This window comes from Chiloscyllium plagiosum, unplaced genomic scaffold (genome assembly GCF_037043375.1).
Source record: "Chiloscyllium plagiosum isolate Xiang-an unplaced genomic scaffold, Cpla_swu_hap1 HiC_scaffold_35, whole genome shotgun sequence".
NCBI lineage: Eukaryota > Metazoa > Chordata > Chondrichthyes > Orectolobiformes > Hemiscylliidae > Chiloscyllium > Chiloscyllium plagiosum.
In genome coordinates, this window is record NW_028270173.1 from 66448350 (window position 1) to 66475316 (window position 26967).

At 50.2% G+C, this 26967-nt stretch overlaps 1 protein-coding gene across 1 annotated transcript; it reads right to left on the minus strand.

Moving 5' to 3' along the window:
- Positions 1-14843: 14843 nt before the first annotated feature.
- Positions 14844-26565, minus strand: LOC122541283 (leukocyte cysteine proteinase inhibitor 1-like). Its single transcript, XM_043677907.2, has 3 exons — positions 26433-26565; positions 25615-25716; positions 14844-15474 (listed from the first exon to the last, which is right to left on the minus strand). The coding sequence occupies exons 1-3, from the start codon at positions 26505-26507 to the stop codon at positions 15343-15345; spliced, it is 309 nt and encodes a 102-aa protein (XP_043533842.2). The 5' UTR covers positions 26508-26565; the 3' UTR covers positions 14844-15342.
- Between the last annotated feature and the right edge of the window lie 402 nt (positions 26566-26967).

Consider the following 26967-nt stretch of genomic DNA (forward strand, 5'->3'; position numbering starts at 1 on the left):
CAAATTTGAAATTAACTTTAATACTAGGTCACACTGGGTGATCACAAAGACTATTCCTTTACCTTTGTTCAAATCTTCATTGTTGATAAGCCTGGGACAGCTTGAAAATGACGGGGATAGAATTTGGTAGGTTTGTGTTTATTTCCTGAAGAAGGGCATGTGCCCGAAACGTCGAATCTTCTGTTCCCTAGATACTGCCTGACCTGCTGTGCTGTTCCAGCAATAAAGTTTCAGCTTGTGTTTATTTGAGATTGCATCTACTGTATGAATGCTTGAGCATTTATTCAAGGGTCAGTGGGTTTGAGCCGGAATGCAATTACCTTTTGCAGGGAGATTCAAAGAGGGCTTGGTTTGTTTTATACTCTCATGCTTCCTCAGAACCTAAGAGTGGGATGTCTCCAAGCTTCCACAAAACATAAGAAATAAACACAAGAGGGTGAGTACTGAGTGAGCACCACATTGTCGGGGGGTCAGTACTGAGGGAGCACAACACTGTTGGAGGGTCAGTACTGAGAGAGCACCGCACTGTCAGAGGGTCAATACTGAGGGAGCTTCGCACTGTCGGAAGGTCAGTACTGAGGGAGCACTGCACTGTCAGAGGGTCAGAGCTGAGGGTGGGATTCACTGTCAGAGGGTCAGTACTGAGAGAGTACCATAGTGGCAGATGGTCGGTACTAAGGGAGTGCAACACTCTCAGACGGTCAGTCTTGAGGGAGTGCCACATTGACGAAGGCTCAGTACTAAGGGTGGGCTGCACTGTCAGAGGGTCAGTACTGAGGGAGTGCCACACTCTCATAGGGTCAGTTTTGAGGGAATGCCACCCTGTCGAAGGGTCAATACTGAGGGAGTGCTGCACTGTCAAAGGGTCAGTACTGAGGGTGTGTTGCACTATCAGATTGTCAGTGCTGAGGGAGTGCCACATGGTTGGAGGGTCAATACTGAGGTAGCAGCACACAATATGAGAGTCAATACGGAGGGAGTTCTGCACTATCAGAGTGTCAGTGCTAAGGGAGCAAGGCACTGTTGGAGGGTCAGTACTGACGGAGCACCACACTGTCAGAGATTCAGTACTGAGGGAGCAGTGCACTGTCAGATACGCAGTACTGAGAGAGCAATGCACTGTCAGAGGGTCAGTACAGAGGGAGTGCCGCATCTTCGGAGGGTCAGTACTGAGGGTCAGAGCTGAGGGAGCTCTGCATTATCAGAGCATCAGTATTAAGGGAGTGCTGCACTGTCAGAGAGTCAGTACTGAGGCAGTACTACACTGTCGGAGGGTCAGTGCTGAGGGAGTGCCACACTGTCAGAGAGTCAGTACTGAGGCAGTACTACACTGTCGGAGGGTCAGTTCTGAGAGAATACTGTACTGTCAGAGATTTGGTACTAAACGAGCACCGCACAGTCAGAGGGTCAGTACTGAGGGAGGACTACACTATCAGAGGGTCAGTACTGAGGGAGTACTACACTGTCAGAGGGTCAGTACTGAGGGAGGACTACACTGTCAGAGGGTCAGTACTGAGGGAGGACTACACTGTCAGAGGGTCAGTACTGAGGGAGTACCATAGTGGCAGATGGTCGGTACTAAGGGAGTGCAACACTCTCAGACGGTCAGTCTTGAGGGAGTGCCACACTGACGAAGGCTCAGTACTAAGGGTGGGCTGCACTGTCAGAGGGTCAGTACTGAGGGAGTGCCACACTCTCATAGGGTCAGTTTTGAGGGAGTGCCACCCTGTCGAAGGGTCAATACTGAGGGAGTGCTGCACTGTCAAAGGGTCAGTACTGAGGGTGTGTTGCACTATCAGATTGTCAGTGCTGAGGGAGTGCCACATGGTTGGAGGGTCAATACTGAGGTAGCAGCACACAATATGAGAGTCAATACGGAGGGAGTTCTGCACTATCAGAGTGTCAGTGCTAAGGGAGCAAGGCACTGTTGGAGGGTCAGTACTGACGGAGCACCACACTGTCAGAGATTCAGTACTGAGGGAGCAGTGCACTGTCAGATACGCAGTACTGAGAGAGCAATGCACTGTCAGAGGGTCAGTACAGAGGGAGTGTCGCATCTTCGGAGGGTCAGTACTGAGAGTGTGCTGCACTGTCAGAGGGTCAGAGCTGAGGGAGCTCTGCATTATCAGAGCATCAGTATTAAGGGAGTGCTGCACTGTCAGAGAGTCAGTACTGAGGCAGTACTACACTGTCGGAGGGTCAGTTCTGAGAGAATACTGTACTGTCAGAGATTTGGTACTAAACGAGCACCGCACAGTCAGAGGGTCAGTACTGAGGGAGGACTACACTATCAGAGGGTCAGTACTGAGGGAGTACTACACTGTCAGAGGGTCAGTACTGAGGGAGGACTACACTGTCAGAGGGTCAGTACTGAGGGAGGACTACACTGTCAGAGGGTCAGTACTGAGGGAGGACTACACTGTCAGAGGGTCAATGCTGAGGAGTGTTGCATTGTCAGAGGGTCAATAGTGAGGGAGTGCCACACGTTGGAGAGTCAGTTCTGAGCGAGTGCTGCACTGTCAGAGTCAGTACTGAGGGTGTGCTGCACTGACAGAGGGTCGTTACTGAGGGAGCAGCAAACTTTCACATGATTAGTACTAAGAGAGTAACGCAGTATCAGAGGGCTAGTACTGAAGGAGTGCTGCACTGCCGGAGGGTCAGTACTGAGGGAGTGCCACACTGTCGGAGAGTCAGTACTGAGGGAGTGCTGCACTGTCAGAGAGTCAGTGCTGACGGAGTGCTGCACCGTCGGAGGGTCAGTACTGAGGGAGTGCTGCACTGTCAGAGAGTCAGTGCTGAGAGTGTGCTACACTGTCGGTGAGTCAGTACAGAGGGAGCACGACAGTGTCGGAGGGTCAGTACTGAGGGATCACCGCACTGTCAGAGGGTCAGACTGAGCCTGTGCAGCACTGAAAGAGGGTGGTACTCAGGGAGCACCGCACTGTCAGAGGGTTAGTACTGAGTGAGTACTGCACTGTCAGAGAGTCAGTACTGAGGTTGTACTGCACTGACAGACGGTCAGTACTGAGGGAGCACCACAGTGTCAGAGGGTCAGTTCTGAGGGAGTGCCACACTGTCAGAAAGTGAGTACTGAGGGCGTGCCACACAATCAGAGAGTCAGTACTGAGGGTGTGCTGCACTGACAGAGGGTCAGTACTGAGTGAGCAGCACACTGTCAGAGGGTCAGAACTGAGGGAGCACGACACTCTCGGAGGGTCAGTCCTGAGGGAATACTTCACTGTCAGAGAGTCAGACTGAGCCTGTGCAGCACTGCCAGAGGGTGGTACTGAGGGAGCACCGCACTGTCAGAGGGTCAATACTGAGGGAGTGCCGCACTGTCAGAGAGTCAGTACTGAGTGAGTACTGCGCTGTCAGAGAGTCAGTACTGAGGGTGTGCTGCACTAATAAAGGGTCAGTAATGAGGGAGCACTACAGTGTCGGAGGGTCAGTACTGAGGGAGTGCCGCACTGTCCGAGAGTGAGTACTGAGGGAGCACCGCACTGTCAGAAAGTCAGTACAGAGGGAGCAGCACACTGTCAGATGTTTAGTACTCAGAGAGCAACGCAGTATCAGAGGGTTAATACTGAGGGAGTGCTGCACTGATGGAGGGTCATCCTGAGGGTGTGCTGCACTGTCAAAGAGTCAGTACTGAGGGTGTGCTGCACTGACAGACGGTCAGTACTGAGGGAGCACCACAGTGTCGGAGGGTCAGTTCTGAGGGAGTGCCACACTGTCAGAAAGTGAGTACTGAGGGAGCACGCATTGTCAGAGAGTCAGTACTGAGGGTGTGTTGCACTGACGGAGGGTCAGTACTGGGGGCATGCCACACTATCAGAGAGTCAGTACTGAGGGAGTGCCGCATTGTCAGAGAGTCAGTACTGAGGGAGTACTGCTCTGTCAGAGGATCAGTACTGAGGGAGTGCTACACTGTCGGAGAGTCAGTACTGAGGGAGTACCACAGTGTTGGAGGTTCAGTACTGAGGGAGCATCGCACTGTTGGAGAGTCAGTACTGAAGGAGCAGCACACTGTCAGATGGTTAGTATGAAGGGAGCAACACACTGTCAGAGGGTCAGTACTGAGGGAGCACCACAGTGTCAGAGAGCTAGTACTGAGGGAGCACCACACTCTCAGATGGTTAGTACGAAGGGAGCAATGCACTGCCAGAGGGTTAGTACTGAGGGAGCAATGCACAGTCAGAGGGTCAGTACTGAGGGAGTGCCGCACTGTCGGGTGAGTCAGCACTGAGGGAGCACCACAGTGTCGGAGGGTCAGTACTGAGGGAGCAACGCACTGTCAGAGAGTCAGTACTGAGGGAGTGCTGCACTGTCGGGTGAGTCAGCACTGAGGGAGCACCACAGTGTCGGAGGGTCAGTACTGAGGGAGCAACGCACTGTCAGAGAGTCAGTACTGAGGGAGTGCTGCACTGTCGGGTGAGTCAGCACTGAGGGAGCACCACAGTGTCGGAGGGTCAGTACTGAGGGAGTGCTGCACTGTCAGAGAGTCAGTACTGAGGGAGTGCTGCAGTGTCAGAGGGTCAGTACTGAGGGAGTGCTGCAGTGTCAGAGAGTCAGTACTGAGGGAGTGCCGCACTGTCAGAGGGTCAGTACTGAGGGGGCACTGCACTGTCAGAGGGTCAGTACTGAGGGAGTGCTGCACTGTCGGGTGAGTCAGCACTGAGGGAGCACCACAGTGTCGGAGGGTCAGTACTGAGGGAGCATCGCACTGTTGGAGAGTCAGTACTGAAGGAGCAGCACACTGTCAGATGGTTAGTATGAAGGGAGCAACACACTGTCAGAGGGTCAGTACTGAGGGAGCACCACAGTGTCAGAGAGTTAGTACTGAGGGAGCACCACACTGTCAGATGGTTAGTACGAAGGGAGCAATGCACAGTCAGAGGGTCAGTACTGAGGGAGTGCCGCACAGACGGAGGGTTCGTACTGAGGGAGCACTGCACTGTCAGAGGGTCAGTACTGAGGGAGTGCTGCACTGTCGGGTGAGTCAGCACTGAGGGAGCACCACAGTGTCGGAGGGTCAGTACTGAGGGAGCAACGCAATGTCAGAGTCAGTTTTGAGGGAGCAGCACACTGTCAAATGGTTCGTACTAAGGGAGCAACGCACTGTCAGAGGGTTAGTACTGAGGGAGCAACGCACTGTCAGAGTATCAGTTACTGAGGGTGTGCTGCACTGACAGAGGGTCAGTACTGAGTGAGCAGCACATGGTCAGAGGGTCAGTACTGAGGGAGCAGGACACTGTTAGAGGGTCAGTCCTAAGGGAATACTGCACTGTCAAGAGTCAGAATGAGCTTGTGCAGCACTGCCAGAGGGTGGTACTGAGGGAGCACCGCACTGTCAGAGGGTCAATACTGAGGGAGTGCCGCACTGTCAGAGAGTCAGTACTAAGTGAGTACTACACTGTCAGAGAGTCAGTACTGAGGGTGTGCTGCACTGACAGAGGGTCAGGACTGAGGGAGCACCATAGTGTCGGAGGATCAGTACTGAGGGAGTGCCGTACTGTCCGAGAGTGAGTACTGAGGAGCACCGCACTGTCAGAGAGTCAGTACTGAGGGAGCAGCACACTGTCAGAAGGTTAGTACTAAGAGAGAAATGCACTATCAGAGGTTTAGTACTGAGGCAGTGCTGCACTGATGGAGGGTCAGCACTGAGGGATTACCGCACTGTCAGAGGGTCAGTACTGAGGGAGCACCAAAGTGTCAGAGGGTCACTACTGAGGCAGTGCTGCACTGTCAGAGAGTCAGTACTGAGGGTGTGCTGCACTGACAAAAGGTCAGTACTGAGGGAGTGCCACATTATCGGAAAGTGAGTACTGAGGAAGCACCACAATGTCAGAGAGTCAGTACTGAGGGAGTGCCGCACTGTCAGAGAGTCAGTCCTAAGGGTGCAGCACGCTGTCACATGGTTAGTACTGAGAGAGCAACGCACTGTCAGAGGGTTAGTACTGAGGGAGTGCTGCACTGACGGAGGGTCAGTACTGAGGTACTGCCGCGCTGACGGAGGGTCAGTACTGAGGGAGGGCCGCGCTGTCAGAGAGTCAGTACTGAGGGAGTACTGCACTGTCAGAGGGTCAGTACTAAGGGAGTGCTACACTGTTGGTGTGTCAGTACTGAGGGAGCACCACAGTGTCAGATGGTTAGTACGAAGGGAGCAATGCACTGCCAGAGGGTTAGTACTGAGGGAGCAATGCACAGTTAGAGGGTCTGTACTGAGTGAGTGCTGCACTGACGGAGGGTTAGTACTGAGGGAGCACTGCACTGTCAGAGGGTCAGTACTGAGGGAGTGCTGCACAGTCGGAGAGTCAGCACTGAGGGAGCACCACAGTGTCGGAGGGTCAGTACTGAGGGAGCAACGCACTGTCAGAGAGTCAGTTCTGAGGGAGCAGCACACTGTCAGATGGTTCGTACTAAGGTAGCAACGCACTGTCAGAGGGTTAGTACTGAGGGAGCAACGCACTGCCAGAGAGTCAGTTCTGAGGGAGCAGCACACTGTCAGATGATTCGTACTAAGGTAGCAACGCACTGTCAGAGAGTCAGTTCTGAGGGAGCAACGCACAGTCAGAGGGTCAGTACTAAGGGATCACCACACTCTCAGAGGGTCAGTACTGAGGGGATACAGCACTGTCAGACGGTTAGTACTAAAGGAGCATCACACTGTCAGAGGGTCGGTACTAAGCCAGTGCCACACAGTCGGTGAGTCAGTACTGAGGGAGCACCACAGTGTTGGTGGGACACTGCTGAGGGAGTGCTGCACTGATGGAGGGTCAGAACTGAGTGTGTGCCGTACTGTCAGAGAGTCAGTACTGAGCGAGTGCTGCACTGACAGAGGGTCGTTACTGAGGGACCAGCACACTTTCAGATGGTTAGTACTAAGAGAGCAACGCAGTATCAGAGGGCTAGTACTGAGGGAGTACCGCACTGACGGAGGGTCAGTACTGAGGGAGTGCTGCACTGCCGGAGGGTCAGTACTGAGGGCATGCCACACTGTCAGCGAGTCAGTACTGAGGGAGTGCTGCACTGTCAGAGAGTCAGTACTGAGAGTGTGCTACACTGTCGGTGAGTCAGTACAGAGGGAGCACCACAGTGTCGGAGGGTCAGTACTGAGGGAGCAACGCACTGCCAGGGAGTCATTACTAAGGGAGCAGCCCACTGTCAGATGGTTAGTACAAAGGGAGCCACGCACTGCCAGAGGGCTAGTACTGAGGGATCACCGCACTGTCAGAGGGTCAGCACTGAGGGAGTGCTACTCTGTCGGAGAGTCAGTACTGAGAGAGCAACGCACGGTCTGAGAGTGAATACTGAGGGAGTATCACTCTGTCAGAGAGTCAGTACTGAGGGAGCACCACAGTGTCAGATGGTTAGTACTAAGAGAGCAACACACTGTCAGAGGATCAGGACTGATGGAGTGCCGCAGTGACGCGGGGTCAGTACTGATGGAGTGCCACACTGTCAGAGAGTCAGGACTGAGGGATCACTGCACTGTCAGAGGGTCAGTACTGAAGGAGTGCTACTCTGTCGGTGTGTCAGTACTGAGGGAGCACCACAGTGTCAGAATGTCAGTATTTAGGGAGCAACGCACGGTCGGAGAGTGAGTACTGACGGAGTACCACACTGTCAGAGAGTTAGTACTGAGGCAGCTCCACACTGTCAGATGGTTAGAACGAAGGGAGCAATGCACTGCCAGACGGTTAGTACTGAGGGAGCAATGCACAGTCAGAGGGTCAGTACTGAGTGAGTGCCGCACTGACGGAGGGTTAGTACTGAGGGAGCAATCCACTGTCAGATGATCAGTACTGAGGGAGTGCCGCACAGACTGAGGGTTAGTACTGAGGAAGTACTGCACTGTCGGAGAGTCAGCACTGAGGGAGCACCACAGTGTCGGAGGGTCAGTACTGAGGGATCAACGCACTGTCAGAGAGTCAGTTCTGAGGGAGCAGCACACTGTCAGATGGTTCGTACTAAGGGAGCAACGCACTGTCAGAGGGTTAGTACTGAGGGAGCAACGCACTGTCAGATGATCAGTACTGAGGGATCACCACACTGTCAGAGGGTCAGTACTGAGGGAGGACTAGACTGTCAGAGTAATGAGGGAGTGCCGCACTGTCCGAAAGTGAGTACTGAGGGAGCACGGCACTGTCAGAGAGTCAGTACTGAGGGAGCAGCACGCTGTCAGATGGTTAGTACTAACAGAGCAACGCACTGTCAGAGGGTTAGTACTGAGGGAGTGCTGCACTGTCGGAGGGCCAGTACTGAGGGAGCACCACACTGTCAGATCGTCAGTACTGAGGGTGTGCTGCACTGACAGAGGGTCAGTACTGAGTGAGCCGCACATGGTCAGAGGGTCAGTACTGAGGGAGCACGACACTGTTGGAGGGTCAGAACTGAGGGAATACTGAGCCTGTGCAGCACTGCCAGAGAGTGGTGCTGAGGGAGCACCGCACTGTCAGAGGGTCAATACTGAGGGAGTGCCGCACTGTCAGAGAGTCAGTACTGTGGGAGTGCCACACTGTCCGACAGTCAGTACTGTGGGAGCACTGCACTGTCAGAGAGTCAGTCCTAAGGGTGCAGCACGCTGTAACATGGTTAGTACTGAGAGAGCAACGCACTGTCAGAGGGTTAGTACTGAGGGAGTGCTGCACTAACGGAGCGTCAGTACTGAGGGTGTGCTGCACTGTCAGAGAGTCAGTAGCGAGGATGTTCTCTTCGAGGAGAAAGTGAGGTCTGCAGATGCTGGAGATCAAAGTTGAAACTTTATTGCTGGAACAGCACAGCAGGTCAGGCAGCATCATTGGATGCTGCCTGACCTGCTGTGCTGTTCCAGCAATAAAGTTTCAGCGAGGATGTTCTGCACTGTGGAGGGTCAGTACAGAGGGAGTGCTACACTGTCGGTGTGTCAGTACTGAGGGAGCACCACAGTGTCAGAGGGTCAGTACTGAGGGAGCAACGCACGGTCAGAGAGTGACTACTGAGGGAGCACCACAGTGTCAGATGGTTAGTACGAAGGGAGCAATGCACTGCCAGAGGGTTAGTACTGAGGAAGCAATGCACAGTCAGAGGGTCAGTGCTGAGTGAGTGCCGCACTGACGGAGGGTTAGTACTGAGGGAGCAATCCACTGTCAGATGGTTAGTACTGAGGGAGTGCTGCACAGTCGGAGAGTCAACACTGAGGGAGCACCACAGCGTCGGAGGGTCAGTACTGAGGGAGCAACGCACTGTCAGAGAGTCAGTTCTGAGGGAGCAGCACACTGTCAGATGGTTCGTACTAAGGGAGCAACGCACTGTCAGAGGGTTAGTACTGAGGGTGTGCCGCACTGACAGAGGGTCAGTACTGAGGGAGTGCTGCACTGTCAGAGGGTCAGTACTGAGGGAGTGCTGCACTGTCGGAGAGTCAACACTGAGGGAGCACCACAGCGTCGGAGGGTCAGTACTGAGGGAGCAACGCACTGTCAGAGAGTCAGTTCTGAGGGAGCAGCACACTGTCAGATGGTTCGTACTAAGGGAGCAACGCACTGTCAGAGGGTTAGTACTGAGGGTGTGCCGCACTGACGGAGGGTCAGTACTGAGGGTGTGCCGCACTGACAGAGGGTCAGTACTGAGGGTGTGCCGCACTGACAGAGGGTCAGTACTGCGTGAGCAGCACACGGTCAGAGGGTCAGTACTGAGGGTGCACGACACTGTTGGAGGGTCAGTCCTGAGGGAATACTGCACTGTCAGAGAGTCAGACTGAGCCTGTGCAGCCCTGCCAGAGGGTGGTACTGAGGGAGCACCGCACTGTCAGAGAGTCAGTACTGAGTGAGTATTGCACTGTCAGAGAGTCAGTACTGAGGGTGTGCTGCACTGACAGAGGGTCAGTACTGAGGGAGCACCATAGTGTCGGAGGATCAGTACTGAGGGAGTACCGTACTGTCCGAGAGTGAGTACTGAGGAGCACCGCACTGTCAGAGAGTCAGTACTGTGGGAGCAGCACACTGTCAGCAGGTTAGTACTAAGAGAGAAATGCACTATCAGAGGTTTAGTACTGAGGCAGTGCTGCACTGATGGAGGGTCAGCACTGAGGGATTATCGCACTGTCAGAGGGTCAGTACTGAGGGAGCACCAAAGTGTCGGAGGGTCACTACTGAGGGAGTGCTGCACTGTCAGAGAGTCAGTACTGAGGGTGTGCTGCACTGACAAAGGGTCAGTACTGAGGGACTGCCGCATTGTCGGAAAGTGAGTACTGAGGAAGCACCACATTGTCTGAGAGTCAGTACTGAGGGAGCACTGCACTGTCAGAGAGTCAGTCCTAAGGGTGCAGCACGCTGTCACATGGTTAGTACTGAGAGAGCAACGCACTGTCAGAGGGTTAGTACTGAGGGAGTGCTGCACTGACGGAGGGTCAGTACTGAGGTATTGCCGCGCTGACAGAGGGTCAGTACTGAGGCTATGCTGCAGTGTCAGAGAGTCAGCACTGAGGGAGTACTGCACTGTCAGAGGGTCAGTACTGAAGGAGTGCTACACAGTCGGTGTGTCAGTACTGAGGGAGCACCACAGTGTCAGAGGGTCAGTACTGAGGGAGCAACGCACGGTCGGAGAGTGAATACTGAGGGAGCACCACACTGTCAGAGAGCTAGTACTGAGGGAGCACCACAGTGTCAGATGGTTAGTACGAAGGGAGCAATGCACTGCCAGAGGGTTAGTACTGAGGGAGCAATGTACAATCAGAGGGTCAGTACTGAGTGAGTGCGGCACTGACGGAGGGTTAGTACTGAGGGAGCACTGCACTGTCAGAGGGTCAGTACTGAGGGAGTGCTGCACTGTCGGAGAGTCAGCACTGAGGGAGCACCACAGTGTCGGAGGGTCAGTACTGAGGGAGCAACGCACTGTCAGAGAGTCAGTTCTGAGGGAGCAGCACACTGTCAGATGATTCGTAATAAGGGAGCAATGCACTGTCAGAGGGTTAGTACTGAGAGAGCAATGCACTGTCAGAGGGTCAGTACTGAGCGATGACTACACTGTCAGAGGGTCAGTACTGAGGGAGAGCCGTACTGTTAGAGGGTCAGGACTGAGAGAGCGTCACACTGTCAGAGGGTCAGTACTGAGGGAGCACGACACTCTCGGACGGTCAGTCCTGAGGGAATACTGCACTGTCAGAGAGTCAGACTGAGCCCGTGCTGCACTGCCAGAGGTTGATACTGACGGAGTACCGCACTGTCAGAGGGTCAGTACTGAGGGAGTGCCGCACTGTCAGAGAGTCAGTGCTGAGTGAGCACAGCACTGTCAGAGAGTCAGTACTGAGGTTGTGCTGCACTGACAGAGGGTCAGTACTGAGTGAGCAGCACACTGTCAGCGGGTCAATATTGAGAGAGTGCTGTACTATCGGAGGGTCAGTACTGAGGGTGTGTAGCACTGTGAGAGTGTCAGTACTCAGGGAGCAGCACACTGTCAGATGGCCAGTACAGAGCGAGCACGACACTGTCAGAGGATCAGTCCTGAGGGAATACTGCACTGTCAAAGTGTCAGTACTGAGGGAGTACTGCACTTTTGGAGGGTCATTATGGAGTCATGCAGTCATAGAGATGTACAGCACAGAAACAGACCCTTTGGCCAACTTGTCCATGCCAACCAGATATCCCATACCACTCTCGTCCCAACTGCTCGCACCCGGCCCATATCCCTCCAAACGCTTCCTATTCATATACCCATCCAGATGCCTTTTAAATGTTACAATTGTACGAGCCTCCACCACGTCCTCTGACAGCTCATTCCATACACGTACAATCCTCTGCATGAAAACTAGCCCGTTAGGTCCCTTTTATGTCTTTCCCCTCTCACCCCAAACCTATGGCCTCCAGTTCTGGACTACCCAATCCCAGGGAAGAGACTTTGTCCATTTATCCTATCCATGCCCCTCATAATTTTTTAAACCTCTGTAAGGTCAATGTGTTGGAAAACGTTATCAGAAATAGGATTTATGATCATCTAGAAAGGAATAAGTTGTTGAGGGACAGTCAAAACAGTTTTGTGACTGAGAGGTTGTGCCTCACAAACTTTATTGAGTTCTTTGAGAAGGTGACCAAGCAGGTGGATGAGGGTAAAGTGGTTGATGTCATAGTCATAGAGACATAGAGATGTACTGCAAGGAAACAGACCCTTCGATCCGACTCGTCCATGCCGAACAGATTTCCTAACCTAAGGTTAACCATCAGCTTCCGACTCTCCAGGGAAAACAGCCCCAGCCTATTTCACCTCTCCTTATAGCTCAAATACTCCTACCCTGGCAACATCCTTGTAAATCTTTTCTGAACCCTTTCAAGTTTCACAGCATCCTTCCAATTGGAAGGAGACAAGAAGTGCACGCAATATTCCAACAGTGGCCTAACCAATGTCCTGTACCTCCCAACTCCTGTATTCAATACTCTGACCAATGAAGGAAAGCATACCAAACACCTTCTTCACTATCCAATCTACCTGCAACTATACATTTAAGAAGATATGAACCTGCACTCCAAAGTCTCTTTGTTCAGCAATACTCTCGAGGCACTTACCATTAAGTGTATAGGTTCTACTGCAATTTGCTTTCCCAAAATGCAGCACCTCACATTTATCTAAATTAATCTCCATCTGCCACTCCTCCATCTGATCAAGATACTGTTGTAATCTGAGTTAACTTCCTTTACTGTCCACTACACCTTCAATTTTGGTGTCATCTGAAAGCTTACTAACTGTAGCTCATATGCTCGCATCCAAATCATTTACATAAATGACAATAAATGACCCAGCACCGATCCACTTATATGCATTTAAAGACATCCAGCACTCCCTCCTCTGTAATGTGGACATTTTTCAAATATCACCATCTAATTCTCTGCATTCTTTATCTTCCATGTTCTTTTCCACAGTAAACACTGGTGCAAAATATTCATTTAGTATCTCCTCCATTTCCTGTGGTTCCACACATGTTGTTGTGTATGGATCTCAGTCGGGTGCTTGATTAAATTCTCCACGGTCGGCTCTTGCACAAAATATGGAGGCATGGGAATGAGGGCGAGTTAGTGGTTTGTATCAAAAGTTGGGTTGCTGAAACAAGACAGAGGGTCGTGGTTGATGGGGAAGTGTTCATCCTGGAGTTCAGTTACTAATGGTGTACCAAAAGGATCAGTTTTGGGGCCAGAGCTGTTTGCACTTTTATAAATGACTTAGATGAGGGTGCAGAAGAATAAGTTAGCAAATTTACGGATGGCATTAAGGTCGGTGGAGTTGTGGATCGTGCTGAAGGATGTTGGAGGTTACAGAAGGACATAAATAAGCTTGAGGGCTGGGCTGAGAGGCGGCAAATTGAGTTTAATGTGGAAAAGTGTGGGGTGATTCACTTTGGAAGAAGTAGATGAGCAGAGAGATCTCGGTGTCCATGTACATAGATCCCTGAAAGTTGCCATCCAGATGGATACGGTTGTTAAGAAGGCATATGGTGTGTGAGCTTTTATTGGTCGAGGGATTGAGTTTCGGAGCCACGAGGTCATGTTGAAGCTGTACAAAACTCTGGTGTGGCCACACTTGGAGTACTGCATACAGTTCTGATCACAACATTGTAGGAAGGATGCAGAAGCTTTGGAAAGGGTGCAGTGTAGATTTACCAGGATGTTGCCTAGTAAGGAGGGAAGGATTTATGAGGAAAGGATGAGGAATTTGAGGCTGTTTTCGTGAGAGAGAAAGTTAAGAGTTCACTTAATTGAGGCATATAAGATAATCAGAGTGTTATATAGGGTGGACAGTGAGAGCCTTTTTCTTTGGATGGTAATGGCTAGCATGAGGGGACATTGCTTTAAATTGAGGGGTGATAGATGTAAGGCAGATGTCAGAGGTATTTTCGTTACTTAGACAGCTGTAGGGGCATGGGACTGCCACAGTAGTAGACTCACCAATATTAAGGGCATTTAAATGGTCATTGGATAAAATATGGATGAAAATGGAATATTGTCAGACAGATGGGCTTCAGATTGGTTACACAGGCTGGCACAACATCAAGGGCCGAAGGGCCTGTACTGTGCTGCAATGTTCTATGTTCTATCACTGAAGGTGGTAGTGCAGGTCGATATAGTAGTAAAAAAGGCTTCTCGCACGCTTGCCTTCATTAGAAGTTATACTGCAGCTTTATAGAACTTTAGTTTGGAATATTGCATATGGTTCTGGTCACCACACAACCAGAAGGATGTTGTTGCTTTGGAGAAATTGCAGAAAAGGGTTATCAGGATGTTGCCGAGTATGGAGGACTTTAGTGATGAAGAAAGGTTGGACAGACTGGGTTTGATTTCACTGGTACGCAGGAGGTTGAAGGGCAATAGAAGTTTGAGATTGTGGATGGTGTGGATAGAGTGAAATGCATGAGGCTTTTTCCCAGGGGGGAAGGGCCAGTTACTAAGGGACACAGGTTCAAGGTGTGATGGAGGGGGCAAGTTTAAAAGAGATGTGTGAGGCAGGCTCTTCACACAAAGGGTGGTTTGCATCTGATACACGCTGCCAGAGGATATGGTGGAAGCAGACACAACAGCAGCATTCGGGATGCACAGGGACGAATATATGAATAGGAAGGGAAGAGAGGGTTTCGGATCCTGTAAGGGAAGGCAGCTTTAGTATGGAAGGGCAAGGTGTGTCAGTGCAGGCTTGGAGTGCCGAAGGGCCTGTTCCAGTGCTGCATTGTTCTTTGTTGATGTATATCATAGACCTTTATCCCTGTCTTCAGATATAAATGGGCGACTCTCAGGGCACTCAGTGAAGGGCAACTGCTTCCTGAATCCATCTGCTCTCACTCCCAAAAAAAAATTAAATCGAAAGAATCAATGGCCACAAGGAAATGTTCAGAATTCTTTTATTGAATGCTGTGCAATGTGATTCCAGTTGAATAACCCAGTTGCTGGGCGTTGGGGGGGAGGAATTCTAAGGTCAGCTTGCGATGTCACAGGAGCAGTTCAGACTTCAGATGTCTTTTCGGGAGTGGGGCTGTTCAGGGGACCAGGGCACCCTTGCAGAGAGCAAGATTCAATGAGCACTGCATTAAGGCTTTCTGAACTGGAGGTGGTTGATGTAAAGAGGGAAGAGGGGTTTTTTGCATTGGAATCATTAATCCCATGGAGCACTAGCATTGAAGCATGGCCCAGCATTTATTGCCGTGTTAATAATCGCCGTGGAGGAGATAATGGTGAGCTGGTTTCTTCAACCACTCCAGTCTATTGGGGCAGAGGCAGCTGGGAGGCAGGGAGAGCCCAGTGGTCAGGACCAAGAGGGAGGGAAAATGCAGGGAAACAGCATTCGATGGTGAAGAGAGGGAGGTACAAGCAATGCTCTGGGTCTGTCCTAGAAGTACTCAATCACATCAAACAGCTTCTTGCCCATTTGGATATCTGACAGTAACACTTTCTCACCCGAACCAGGCAGTGGCTGGAACACCCGCATGTGTATATAATCATCAGCATCCCCAATCACAACCTGCAAAACAAAACAAAACACCAATGAGTTCACAGAGGATGTTTCCAGCTGCCGCTTGGAGCATGAAGCATACATCCTCAGAGAGACCCGTTTGACATTACAGTACTCACTCAGTACAGCAGCTAGCCACAAAAAGACACAACCTTCTCTCCCACATAGCCCTACACACAGAAGAAAAAAAACACCATTTCGACTGGGAGAATACATCTATCCTGGGACAGGCTAAGCAAAGACATACCAGAGAATTCGTAGAGGCCCCGACACCCTTTTCTATCTCTGTAACCCCCTCCAGCCCCTACACCCTCCAGCACCTACACTCCTCCCTATCTCTGAAACCCCCTCCAGCACCTACACCCCTCCCTATCTCTGTAACCCCCTCCAGCCCCTATTCCCCTGTTCCATCCCTATCTCTAAACCACTCCAGCTCCTATCCACCTCCCTATTTCTGTAACCCCATCCAGCTCCTACACACCCTCCCTATCTCAGTAACCTACTCCAGCACCTACAACCCTCGCTATCTCTGTAACCCCCTCCAGCTCCTACACCCCTCAATATCTCTTTAACATCCTCTAGCCCCTACAACCCTCTCTAACTCTAAAGCTGAGGGAGTGCTGAAGTGTCGGCGAGTCAGTATTGAGGATGTATTGCACAGACAGAAGGTCACTGCAGAGAGAGTGCTGCAGTGTCGGAGCGTCAGTCTTGAGGCTGTTTTACACAATTAGAAGGTCAGTGCTGAAGGACTACTGCTGTGTCAAAGGATCTGTATTGAGGATGTATTGCAGTGTTAGAAGGTCTGTGCTGAGGGAGTGCTGCATTCTCAAAGTATCATTAGTAAATATGTGTTACACACTCAGAAGCTCAGTGCCGAGGGAGTAATGCATTGTCATAATGTCTGTATTAAGCATGTATTGTACAGTCAGAAAGTCAGTGCTGAGTGAGTGCTCCATTGTCAGTGGTCAGTGTTGATGATTTATTGCACAGTCAGAAGGACAGTTCTGAGGGAGTGCTGCTGTGTCTGCGGGTAAGTATTGAGCAAGTATTGCAGAGTTAGAAGGTCAGTGCTGAGGGAGTGCTGCATTGTCAGAGTGTCAGTGCTGAGGTTGCGTTTCAAAAATCAGAATGTTAGTGCCGAGGGAGATCTGCACTGTCGGATCTTCAGTGTTGGGGATGTATTTAACAGTCAGACGTTCAGTACTGAGGGAGTAGTGCGTTGTCAGTGGATCAGTATTGAGGATGTATTGCACAGTCAGTAAGTCAGTGGTGACGGAGTGCAGCATTATTGGAGGGTCAGTATTACACAATCAGAAGGTGTGTTTTGAGGGAGTGCTGCATTGTCAAAGGCCAGTATTGAGGATATATTGCAAATTCAGAAGGTCCGTCCTTAGGGAGTACTGCATTGTTGGAGGGTACGTGTTGAGGGTGTATTTTACAGTCCGAAGGTCAGTGCTGATGGAGTGCTGCATGTCGGAGGGTCAGTATTGAGGGTGTGTTCACAGTAAGATGGTCAGTGCTGAGGGGTGCTGCATCGTCTTAGGGTCCGCATTGAGAATATATTGCTCAGTCAGCCGGTCAGTGCTGAGGGAGTACTGCATTGTCGGAGAATCAGTAATGAGGATGTATTGCACATTCAGAATATCAGTGATGATGGAGTACTGCGTTGTCGAAGGATCAGATTTGAGGATATATTGCACAGTCAGTAAGTCTGTGATGACAAAGTGTTGCATTGTCAAAGGTCAGTATTGAGGATATATTAGGAGAAAGTGAGGACTGCAGATGCTGGAGATTAGTGCTGAATAATATGTTGCTGGAAAGCGCATCAGGTCAGGCAGCACCAAAGGAGCAGAAGAATCGATGTTTCGTGCAAAAGCCCTTGATCAGGAAGGAGGTTAAGGTGAGGGTGATCGGCCGGAGAGGGGGTGGGGGCGGAGAGGTCTGGAAGAAGATTGCAGGTCAAGAAGGCGGTGCTGAGTCCAAGGGTTGGGACTGAGAAAAGGTGGGGGGAGGGGAAATGAGGAAGGTGGAGAAATCTGCGTTCATCCCTTGTGGTTGAAGGGTTCCTAAGCGGAAGATGAGGCGCTCTTCCTCCAGCTGTCGTGTTGCCATGGTCTGGCGATGGAGGAGGCCAAGGACCTGCATGTCCTTGGTGGAGTGGGAGGGGGATATATTGCAAAGTTGGAAGGTCTGCGTTGCGGGATTGCTGCATTGTCGGAGCGTCAGTATTGAGGAGGTATTGGACAGTCAGAACATCAATACTGAGGGAATGCTGCATTGTCAGAGGGTCAGTATTGGGGATGTGTTACACGGTCGGAAGTTCAGTGCTGAAGGAGTGCTGCAGTGTCAAAGGATCAGTATTGAGGAGGTATTGCACAGTAAGAATATTAGCTCAGAGGGAGTGCTGCATTATCGGAGGGTCAGTATTAAGGATGTCTTGCACTTTCAGAAGATCAGAGCTGTTGTAATGCTGCCGTATCAGAACGGTAGTTCTGATGGAATAATTGGGGCCTCGAATGAATTCCTGCATCATGGTTTGTCTCCTGCAGTTCCTCGAGGTCACATCCCACAAACCCTGAAATGTGAGTTGGAAAAAGACTAACTGAAAGCTCATGGACTTTCTATATTCCATTTCCCTTCAGGATGGTGCATTTGGCTCAATGTTTCTGATCTGGTGGATTCATGAAGAGAAATGAAATCTCTTCAATTAAATCCCAGCAGCCACATTTTGGCTGAGATTGTAATCTGAAGAATGAGGTGTGTACACTGACATGTGCTATTGCAGCATACAGTTACCAGAGAAACTGTCTTGTATTCTGAACTCATTCACAGAATGCTGCTGGGTTGGAATGACGAAGGCAAGAACGTACACAATAAACAGTTCCAAGGGAAGGCAGAGTGAACAACAAAGTGTTCAACATGTTGGAATGTCTCTCCCATGACCGTCCATCTTCGAATCCTTTACACCAATAAGCTTTGCAGTTTGGGAGACATCCCCTTTCCCTGTAACCCTGCACAAAGCCGAAGCAGGTGGCATCAGAGAACATGAGAATCTGCCTCCAAAAGGCCACGATGTGCTATGATTCCACGCCCAGATTCCAGACACTGTACTGAAAGAGACTGTCTTGAATTGGACATTGAACTGAAGAGTTTCCACTCTCTTTCCCTGGGGTTCGAGTTTCCGTCTCCAGTCACTGACCTGCCGGCTCAGTGGGGTATTTTCACTCTGCTGGAGCGAGGCTTATTTCTCAGTGTCCTGTGCTCAACCCGAATGAATCTGATCCAGTGCTGGTCTGAGCCAGTGAAAGGGCTACTCCTGGAATCAGTGGACTGGACCACATTTACAAACTCAGCAGAAAACCTTGATGATTGCACCCACTACCGTCACGGACTTCATTAGCGACTGCCTGGAGGACTACATGCCAATTAGAACATAGAAGATAGAACAATACAGCACAGAACAGGCCCTTCGGCCCACGATGTTGTGCCGAACATTTGTCCTAGTTTAAGCACCCACCCATGTACCTATCCAATTGCCGCTTAAAGGTCACCAAAGATTCTGACTCTACCACTCCCACAGGCAGCGCATTCCATGCCCCCCACCACTCTCTGGGTAAAGAACCCACCCCTGACATCTCCCCTATACCTTCCACCCTTCACCTTAAATTTATGTCCCCTTGTAACACTCTGTTGTACCCGGGGAAAAAGTTTCTGACTGTCTACTCTATCTATTCCTCTGATCATCTTATAAACCTCTATCAAGTCACCCCTCATCCTTTGCCGTTCCAACGAGAAAAGGCCTAGCACTCTCAACCTATCCTACCCAACCTATGACCTATTCTCCATTCCAAGCAACATCCTGGTAAATCTTCTCTGCACCCTCTCCAAAGCTTCCACATCTTTCCTAAAGTCAGGTGACCAGAACTGCACACAGTACTCCAAATGTGGCCTAACCAAAGTCCTGTACAGTTGCAACATCACTTCACGACTCTTGAATTCAATCCCTCTGCTAATGAACGCTAATACACCATAGGCCTTCTTACAAGCTCTATCCACCTGAGTGGCAACTTTCAAAGACCTATGAACATAGACCCCAAGATCCCTCTGTTCCTCCACCTCACTACGAACCCTACCGTTAACCCTGTATTCCGCATTCTTATTTGTCTTTCCAAAATGGACAACCTCACTTGGCAGGGTTGAACTCCATCTGCCACTCCTCAGCCCAGCTCTGCATCATATCCAAGTCCCTTTGCAGCTGAGGAGAGCCCTCCTCACTATCCACAACTCCACCAATCTTCGTATCATCTGCAAATTTACTGACCCACCCTTCGACTCCCTCATCCAAGTCATTAATAAAAATTATGACCAGCAGAGGACCCAGAACTGATCTCTGCGGAACTCCACTTGTAACTGGGCTCCAGGCTGAATATTTACCATCTACCACCACTCTCTGACTTCGACCGGTTAGCCAGTTTTCTATCCAATTGGCCAAATTTCCCTCTATGCCATGCCTCCTGACTTTCCGCATAAGCCTACCATGGGGAACCTTATCAAATGCCTTACTAAAATCCATGTATACTACATCCACTGCTCTACCCTCATCCACATGCTTGGTCACCTCCTCAAAGAATTCAATCAGACTTGTAAGGCAAGACCTACCCTTCACAAATCCGTGCTGGCTGTCCCTAATCAAGCAGATCCTTTCCAGATACTCATAAATCCTATCCCTCAGTACCCTTTCCATTACTTTACCTACCACCGAAGTAAGACTAACTGGCCTGTAATTCCCGGGGTTATCCCTATTCCCTTTTTTGAACAGGGGCACAACATTCGCCAGTCTCCAGTCCCCTAGTACCACCCCCGTTGACAGTGAAGATGAAAAGATCATTGCCAACGGTACTGAAATTTCCTCTCTTGTTTCCCACATAATCCTAGGATATATCCGATCAGGCCCGGGGGACTTGTCTATCCTCAAGTTGTTCAAAATATCCAACACATCTTCCTTCCTAACATGTATCTCCTCTAGCTTACCAGTCCGTTTCACACTCTCCTCTTCAACAATACGGTTCCTCTCATTCGTAAATACTGAAGAAAAGTACTCATTCAAGACCTCTCCTATCTCTTCCGACTCAATACACAGTCTCCCACTACTGTCCTTGATTGGACCTACCCTCGTTCTCGTCATTCTCATGTTTCTCACATACGCATAAAATGCCTTTGGGTTATCCTTGATCCTATCCGCCAGAGATTTTTCATGCCCACTCTTGGCTCTCCTAATCCCTTTCTTCAGGTCCCTTCTGGCTATCCTGTATCCCTCCACTGCTCTGTCTGAACCCTGTTTCCTCAACCTTATGTAAGCCTCCTTCTTCCTCTTTACAAGACATTCAACCTTCCTCATCAACCAAGGTTCCCTCACACGACCATTTCTTTCCTGCCTGACCGGTACATACACATCAAGGACACGACTTATCTGTTCCTTGAAAAGGTTCCACATTTCCACGACATCCTTCCCGGACAGCCTATGCTCCCAACTTATGCTCCTCAGATCCTGTCTTACAGCATCCTAATTACCCTTCCCCCAATTGTAAAACCTACCCTGTTGCACGCACCTATCTCTCTCCATAACCAAGGTGAAAGTCACAGAATTGTGGTCACCATCACCAAAATGTTCACCCACTAACAAGCGCATCACTTGTCCCGGTTCATTACCGAGTACCAAATCCAAAGTGGCCTCCCCTCTGGTCAGACAATCTACATACTGTGTTAGAAAAGCTTCCTGGACACACTGCACAAACACTGCCCCATTCAATCTACTAGATCTAAAGAGCTTCCAATCAATATTTGGGAAGTTGAAATCGCCCATGACTACTACCCTGTGGCTTCTGCACCTTTCCAAAATCTGTTTCCCAATCTGTTTCTCCACATCTCTGCTGCTATTGGGGGGCCTATAGTAAACACCCAACAAGGTGACTGCACCTTTTCTATTTCTGACTTCAGCCCATACTACCTCTAAAGGCAGATCCCCCTCAAACTGCCTTTCTGCAGCTGTTGTACCATTTCTAATTAGCAACGCCACCCCCCCTCCTTTTTTACCACCCTCCCTAATCCTACTGAAACATCTGTAACCAGGAACCTCCAACAACCATTCCTGTCCCTCTTCTATCCACGTTTCCGTGATGGCCACAACATCGTATCCCAGGTACCTATCCACGCCTTAAGTTCACTGACCTTATTTCTGATACTCCTTGCGTTGAAGTATATGCACTTGAACCCATCTCTGTGTCCGCAAGTATTCCCTGTCAGTGCTACCTTCTTCACAGCCTCCCCACATTCTTGGACATCCTGACAAACAGCTAGCCTACTTGCTGGACTACAAGTCCGGATCCCATCCCCCTGTCAAATTAGTTTAAACCCCCCCGAAGATAGCTAGCAAACCTACCCCCCAGGATATTGGTGCCCTTCTGGTTCAGGTGCAATCCACCTTCCCCAGAATGCAGTCCAATTGTCCAAATACCTGAAGCCCTCCCTCCTACACCATCCTTGCAGCCACGTGTTCAACTGCACTCTCTCCCTATTCCTTGCCTCACTGTCACGTGGCATCGGCAACAACCCAGAGGTGACGACTCTGTCTGTCCTAGCTTTCAGCTTCCAGCCTAACTCCCTGAGCTCTTGAATGACCTCCCTACCTCTCTTCCTACCTATGTCGTTGGTGCCAACGTGCACCACGACTTCTGGCAGCACACCCTCCCCCTTAAGGATTCTGAAGACACGGTCCGAGACGTCTTCAGAGTGCCCAAACCTTAGATGGATAGGGAAATCTACTCCCTGCTGAAGACTACGCAGGCAGCATTCACATCAGAGAACCCGGCCTGATACAGAAAATCCAAATATGACCTCTGCAAACAAATCATTGATGCTGAGACACTTCCTGACCAGGTTCAAGGCCCAAACCTACCATACTGATTCCTGTTGCCTATGACAAGGCCTAAACAACGTAACAGGATACAGACTGAAACAGAACAAAGGAGGACACACAGATACATTCCTCCTTGATTTGGAGGAGCCGGTGTTGGACTGGGGTGGGCAAAGTTAAAAATCACACAACCCCAAGTTATCGTCCAACAGGTTTATTTGGAAGCACTGGCTTTCAGAGCGCTGCTCCTTCATCAGGTGGTTGTGGAGCAGGACCGTAAGACACAGAATTTACAGCAAAAGATTACAGTGTCAAACTGCAGAAATGATAAACCCAGATTAAGTCTTTCATCTTTTAAAAGGGGTTTGCTTGTTTTGGTTTAATATGCAAATCCCAGGGAGAGGGATTTAACAGGGAGCAAACAAGGCTGTGTACTCAGCCCCTTATTATACTCCCCAGTACACAAATACAACCCTTCCTATCTCCATAACCTCCAACAGCCCATACATCCCTCCCTCGCTCTGTAACATCCTACAGTCCCTACATCCCTCTCTATTTCCATAACATCCTGCAGCCCCTACATCCCTCCCTATCTCTGTGGCCTCGTCCAGCCCCTACATCCTTCCCAATCTCTGTAACCCCCTCCAGCCCATACACTTCTCTCTCTCTGTAACCACCTCCAGCTCCTATACCCCTCACTATCTCTGTAACATCCTCCAGCCCCTACACCCTTCCCTCTCTCTGTAACCCCCTCAGTACTGACACTCCGACAGAGTACATCCTTCCCTTTCTCTGAAACCTCCTCCAGTTCCTAAACCCCTCCCTATCTCTGTAACCCCCTCCAGTCCCTACACTCCTCCCTATCTATGACGCCCTACAGCCCCTACTCCCCTTCCTATCTCTAAACTCCTCCAGCCCCTACTCTCCTCCGTATCTCAGTAACACCCTTCAGCCAGTACATCCATCCCTATCTCTGTTAACCCCCTCCAGCCCCTACACCCTTCCGTTTCTCTGTCACCACCTCCAGCTCCTACCCCGCTCCCTATCTCTAACCTCCTCCAGCTCCTACACGCCTCCCTATCTCTGTAATCCCCTCCAGCCCATACACCCCTCCCTATCTCAGTAACCTCCTCCAGCCCCTACACCCCTCCCTATCTCAGTAACCTCCTCCAGCCCCTACACCCCTCCCTATCTCAGTAACCTCCTCCAGCCCATACACCCCTCCCTATCTCAGTAACCTCCTCCAGCCCATACACCCCTCCCTATCTCAGTAACCTCCTCCAGCCCATACACCCCTCCCTATCTCAGTAACCTCCTCCAGCCCATACACCCCTCCCTATCTCAGTAACCTCCTCCAGCCCATACACCCCTCCCTATCTCAGTAACCTCCTCCAGCCCATACACCCCTCCCTATCTCAGTAACCTCCTCCAGCCCATACACCCCTCCCTATCTCTAGCCCCCTCCAGCCCCTACACCCCTCACTATCTCTGTAACCTCCTCCAACACCTACACCTTTCCCTATCTCTAACCTCCTCCTGCCCCGGCAACTCTTCGTACATCTCACCTCCTCCAGGCCGTACAATATTCCTGGAACCTCATGTGGTCCCTTGCCACCTCCTTATCTCTGTAATCTCCTCTAGCTCCGACAGCCTTCTTTATCTCACTCGCCTCATCCAGTTCCCAAAGCCCTCTCTATCTCTGTAACATGATACAGCCCCATTATTCAATCAATGGTGGGCCTTGGGTAGTGTTGGAGATCAGAGAGACCTAGAGGTTCATGAACATAACTCTTCGTTCTTTACAGGCGCAGGGTGGGGAAGAAAATGATTAGCCATGCTTGTCTTTATTATTCAGACCTTCGAGTACAGGAGTCGGGACCTCGTGTTGAGGTGGTTCAGGACGTTGGTGAAGTGTCCCCTAGATTCCTGTATCCAGTTCTGCTTGCCATGTTACAGGAAGGATATGATTCAGCTGGAGAGGATTTGGGAGAGATTTAGCAGGGTGTTGGTGGTGATGAAAGTGTTGAATTATGAAAATTGGCAGGAAAAGCCAAGACCTTTTTCACTTGAGCGTAGAACGTTGAGAAGTGACCTTCTAGAGGTTTATAAAATTGTGATTGGTATAGCTAAGGTGAATTGTAGGTTACATCCCCCAAGGATGGGGGATTTCATTATGAGGGGGCTTCGTTTCAAGATGAGAGGAGAGAGCTTTGAAAAAGGCATGAGAGGCAACACTTTTTACACAATGATTTGGGTATGGAATGAACTTCTAAGATAGTGGTGGGTGCAAGCACAGTCACAATGTTTCAAAGACATTTGGATTGGTACACGAATACAAAAGATTTGGAGGGATATAGGCCAGGAGCACATAGGTGGCACTAGTTTATTTTGGGATTATGGTCAGTGTGGACTGGTTGGACCAAAAGGTCTGTTTCCATTCAATCTGAGTCTATAATCCTCCCAAAGTTACTACCTCCTCAAACCCAGAAAACACACTCCATCTTTGTAACCATCTCCAGTCCATACAACCCCCTGTAATATCTGAGCTTCTACATTTCAAACTATCTCCCTTGTCCTTCACTGGAGCCATTACAGAAATCTCTGGTCAAATCAATCCCAAACATTGTCGGCCTAGTGACTTGGGACATTTATTCATTGAGCACCGAGAGAGAAGGAATGCAGCAGGGGGCAAACATTTCCAAACACTGAGCTGAGGGAGTTTTCCCAATGAAGGGAGATTGGATATTCGTCAAAGAAGAATACAATAAGTCTTTTGAAGCAGAGAACGATGAAGTGTAGGTTGGATAGAGACATGAATTAGGATCACGAGGGGGATGGTTATGGTCAGGATGTCAGGAGATTGTCCATTTGATCAGATTGGAAAGCTCCAGAGAAGGCAGCATGGAGGGCAGCAGGAAGAGGGGTTGTCCCAGACAGAGTGGGAAGGCCAATGTCACACAGCATGCTGGGTAAATGTGGAAGGGCAGGATGAGAGAGACGAATGGGATCGAGTGTGACAGCAGATCACAAAGGCAGGAACAGCTACAAGCAGGAACAATAACATCCTGCTGGGTCAGTAGAAAAGGGAAGTTCAGCACACAGTCAGATAGTCATCGAATTGCAGACCAGGGTCCAGGGTTGGAATGGACATGGCAGTGTGTAATGTGCCTGGTCTTCAGAAAGAGCTGTGGGTACATTCTGTGTCAGAGGAAATTAGGTTAATTCTGTTTACATACCTTGATGAAGTAATTCATTCCAGCTACCAGTTGTGAGCGATATGAGATAGCGTGATAAACATGCAGAGGTTTATTCAACCGTTCCAAAACCAAGGGCTTCAACTGGCAACACCACAACAGAAAGAAACAGAAAAAGTCAGCGTTTGTGTGGAACATATTCATTGTCAGAGGGTCAGTGCTGAGGGAGTGCCGCACTGTTGGAGGGTCAGTGCTGAGGGAGTGCCGCACTGTTGGAGGGTCAGTGCTGAGGGAACGCCACACTGTTGGAGGGTCAGTGCTGAGGGAACGCCACACTGTTGGAGGGTCAGTGCTGAGGGAACGCCACACTGTCAGAGCGTCAGTACTGATGGAGTCCGCACTGTCAGAGGGTCAGCGCCGAAGGAGTGCTGTACTGTCAGACGGTCAGTACAGTTGGTCACATACAGATCTATTGAAAAGTGGAGTGGATTTGATTAGATTAGTGGCTCAGTGCCTCACAGCACCAGAGTCCCATGTTCGATTCCAGCTTCGGGTGAATGTCTGTGTGGAGTTTGCGCATTCTCCCTGTGTCTGCGTGTGGTTCCTCCACGTGATCCCGTTTCCTCGCACAATTCAAAAATGTGCAGGTCAGGTGAATTGGCCACGGAAAATTGCTTGTAGTGTTAGTGCATTAGTCAGAGGGAAATGGGTCTGGGGGGGTGGGGGGTTACCCTTCGGAGGGTCAGTGTGGGCTTGTTGGACTGAAGGGCCTGTTTCCACACTGTAGGGAGTCTAATCTAAAAAAAAACTTGTCGGGTTTATTCTACATATCAAAGAGGATATGGAGATGGTTTACTTACAAACTGGACAATGGCCTGAATCTCTTCGGTGACGGCTGCAGGTTCAGTTAAACCACCCACTAACTGTGTTGCCATTCTTCGTGTGTCTCTGCCTCTCGCTCTATGTGTCCTGTCCAGCTTTCTACGCTTATAAAGTGTGCCCCTTCCTCTTGCTCCTCCCCTCAGTGATGAGGCTACTCCACCAGGAAATCTCTGCCTTGCTGATGACTCCACCCGCAGTCTGTCATCGTTTGCTTGTTCCTGTCACCTGGAAATGGGGGGGAGGCAGGAGTGCTGGTGTTTGTGTTTGCCCCATTCTCTCCTTCCTTCTCTCTTTGTTTGCAAAATTCCCTTCTTTCTTTTCATGCCACCTTCAGCTTGTCATTTCCTGTGATCTTAGTGATGAGGATTGAAGACACGAATGGAGTGAGCAGTCTTGGATTAACTTTGGTGCCGTGTGTAGTTTTCGGCTGTTCACAGAATAACACCCCCTCAGTACTGACAGTCCGACAGAGTAACACCCCTTCAGTATTGACTCTCCGACAGAGTAACACGC

Bases quoted from the DNA above. Each gene is read 5' to 3' on its own strand.
- LOC122541283 (XM_043677907.2), bottom strand. From the start codon at position 26,507: ATGGCAACACAGTTAGTGGGTGGTTTAACTGAACCTGCAGCCGTCACC. The intron at 25,717-26,432 runs GTAAGTAAACCA...TGGTGTTGCCAG, and splicing joins TTCAGGCCATTGTCCAGTTT to TTGAAGCCCTTGGTTTTGGA. The intron at 15,475-25,614 runs GTATGTAAACAG...TTTGTTTTGCAG, and splicing joins GAATGAATTACTTCATCAAG to GTTGTGATTGGGGATGCTGA.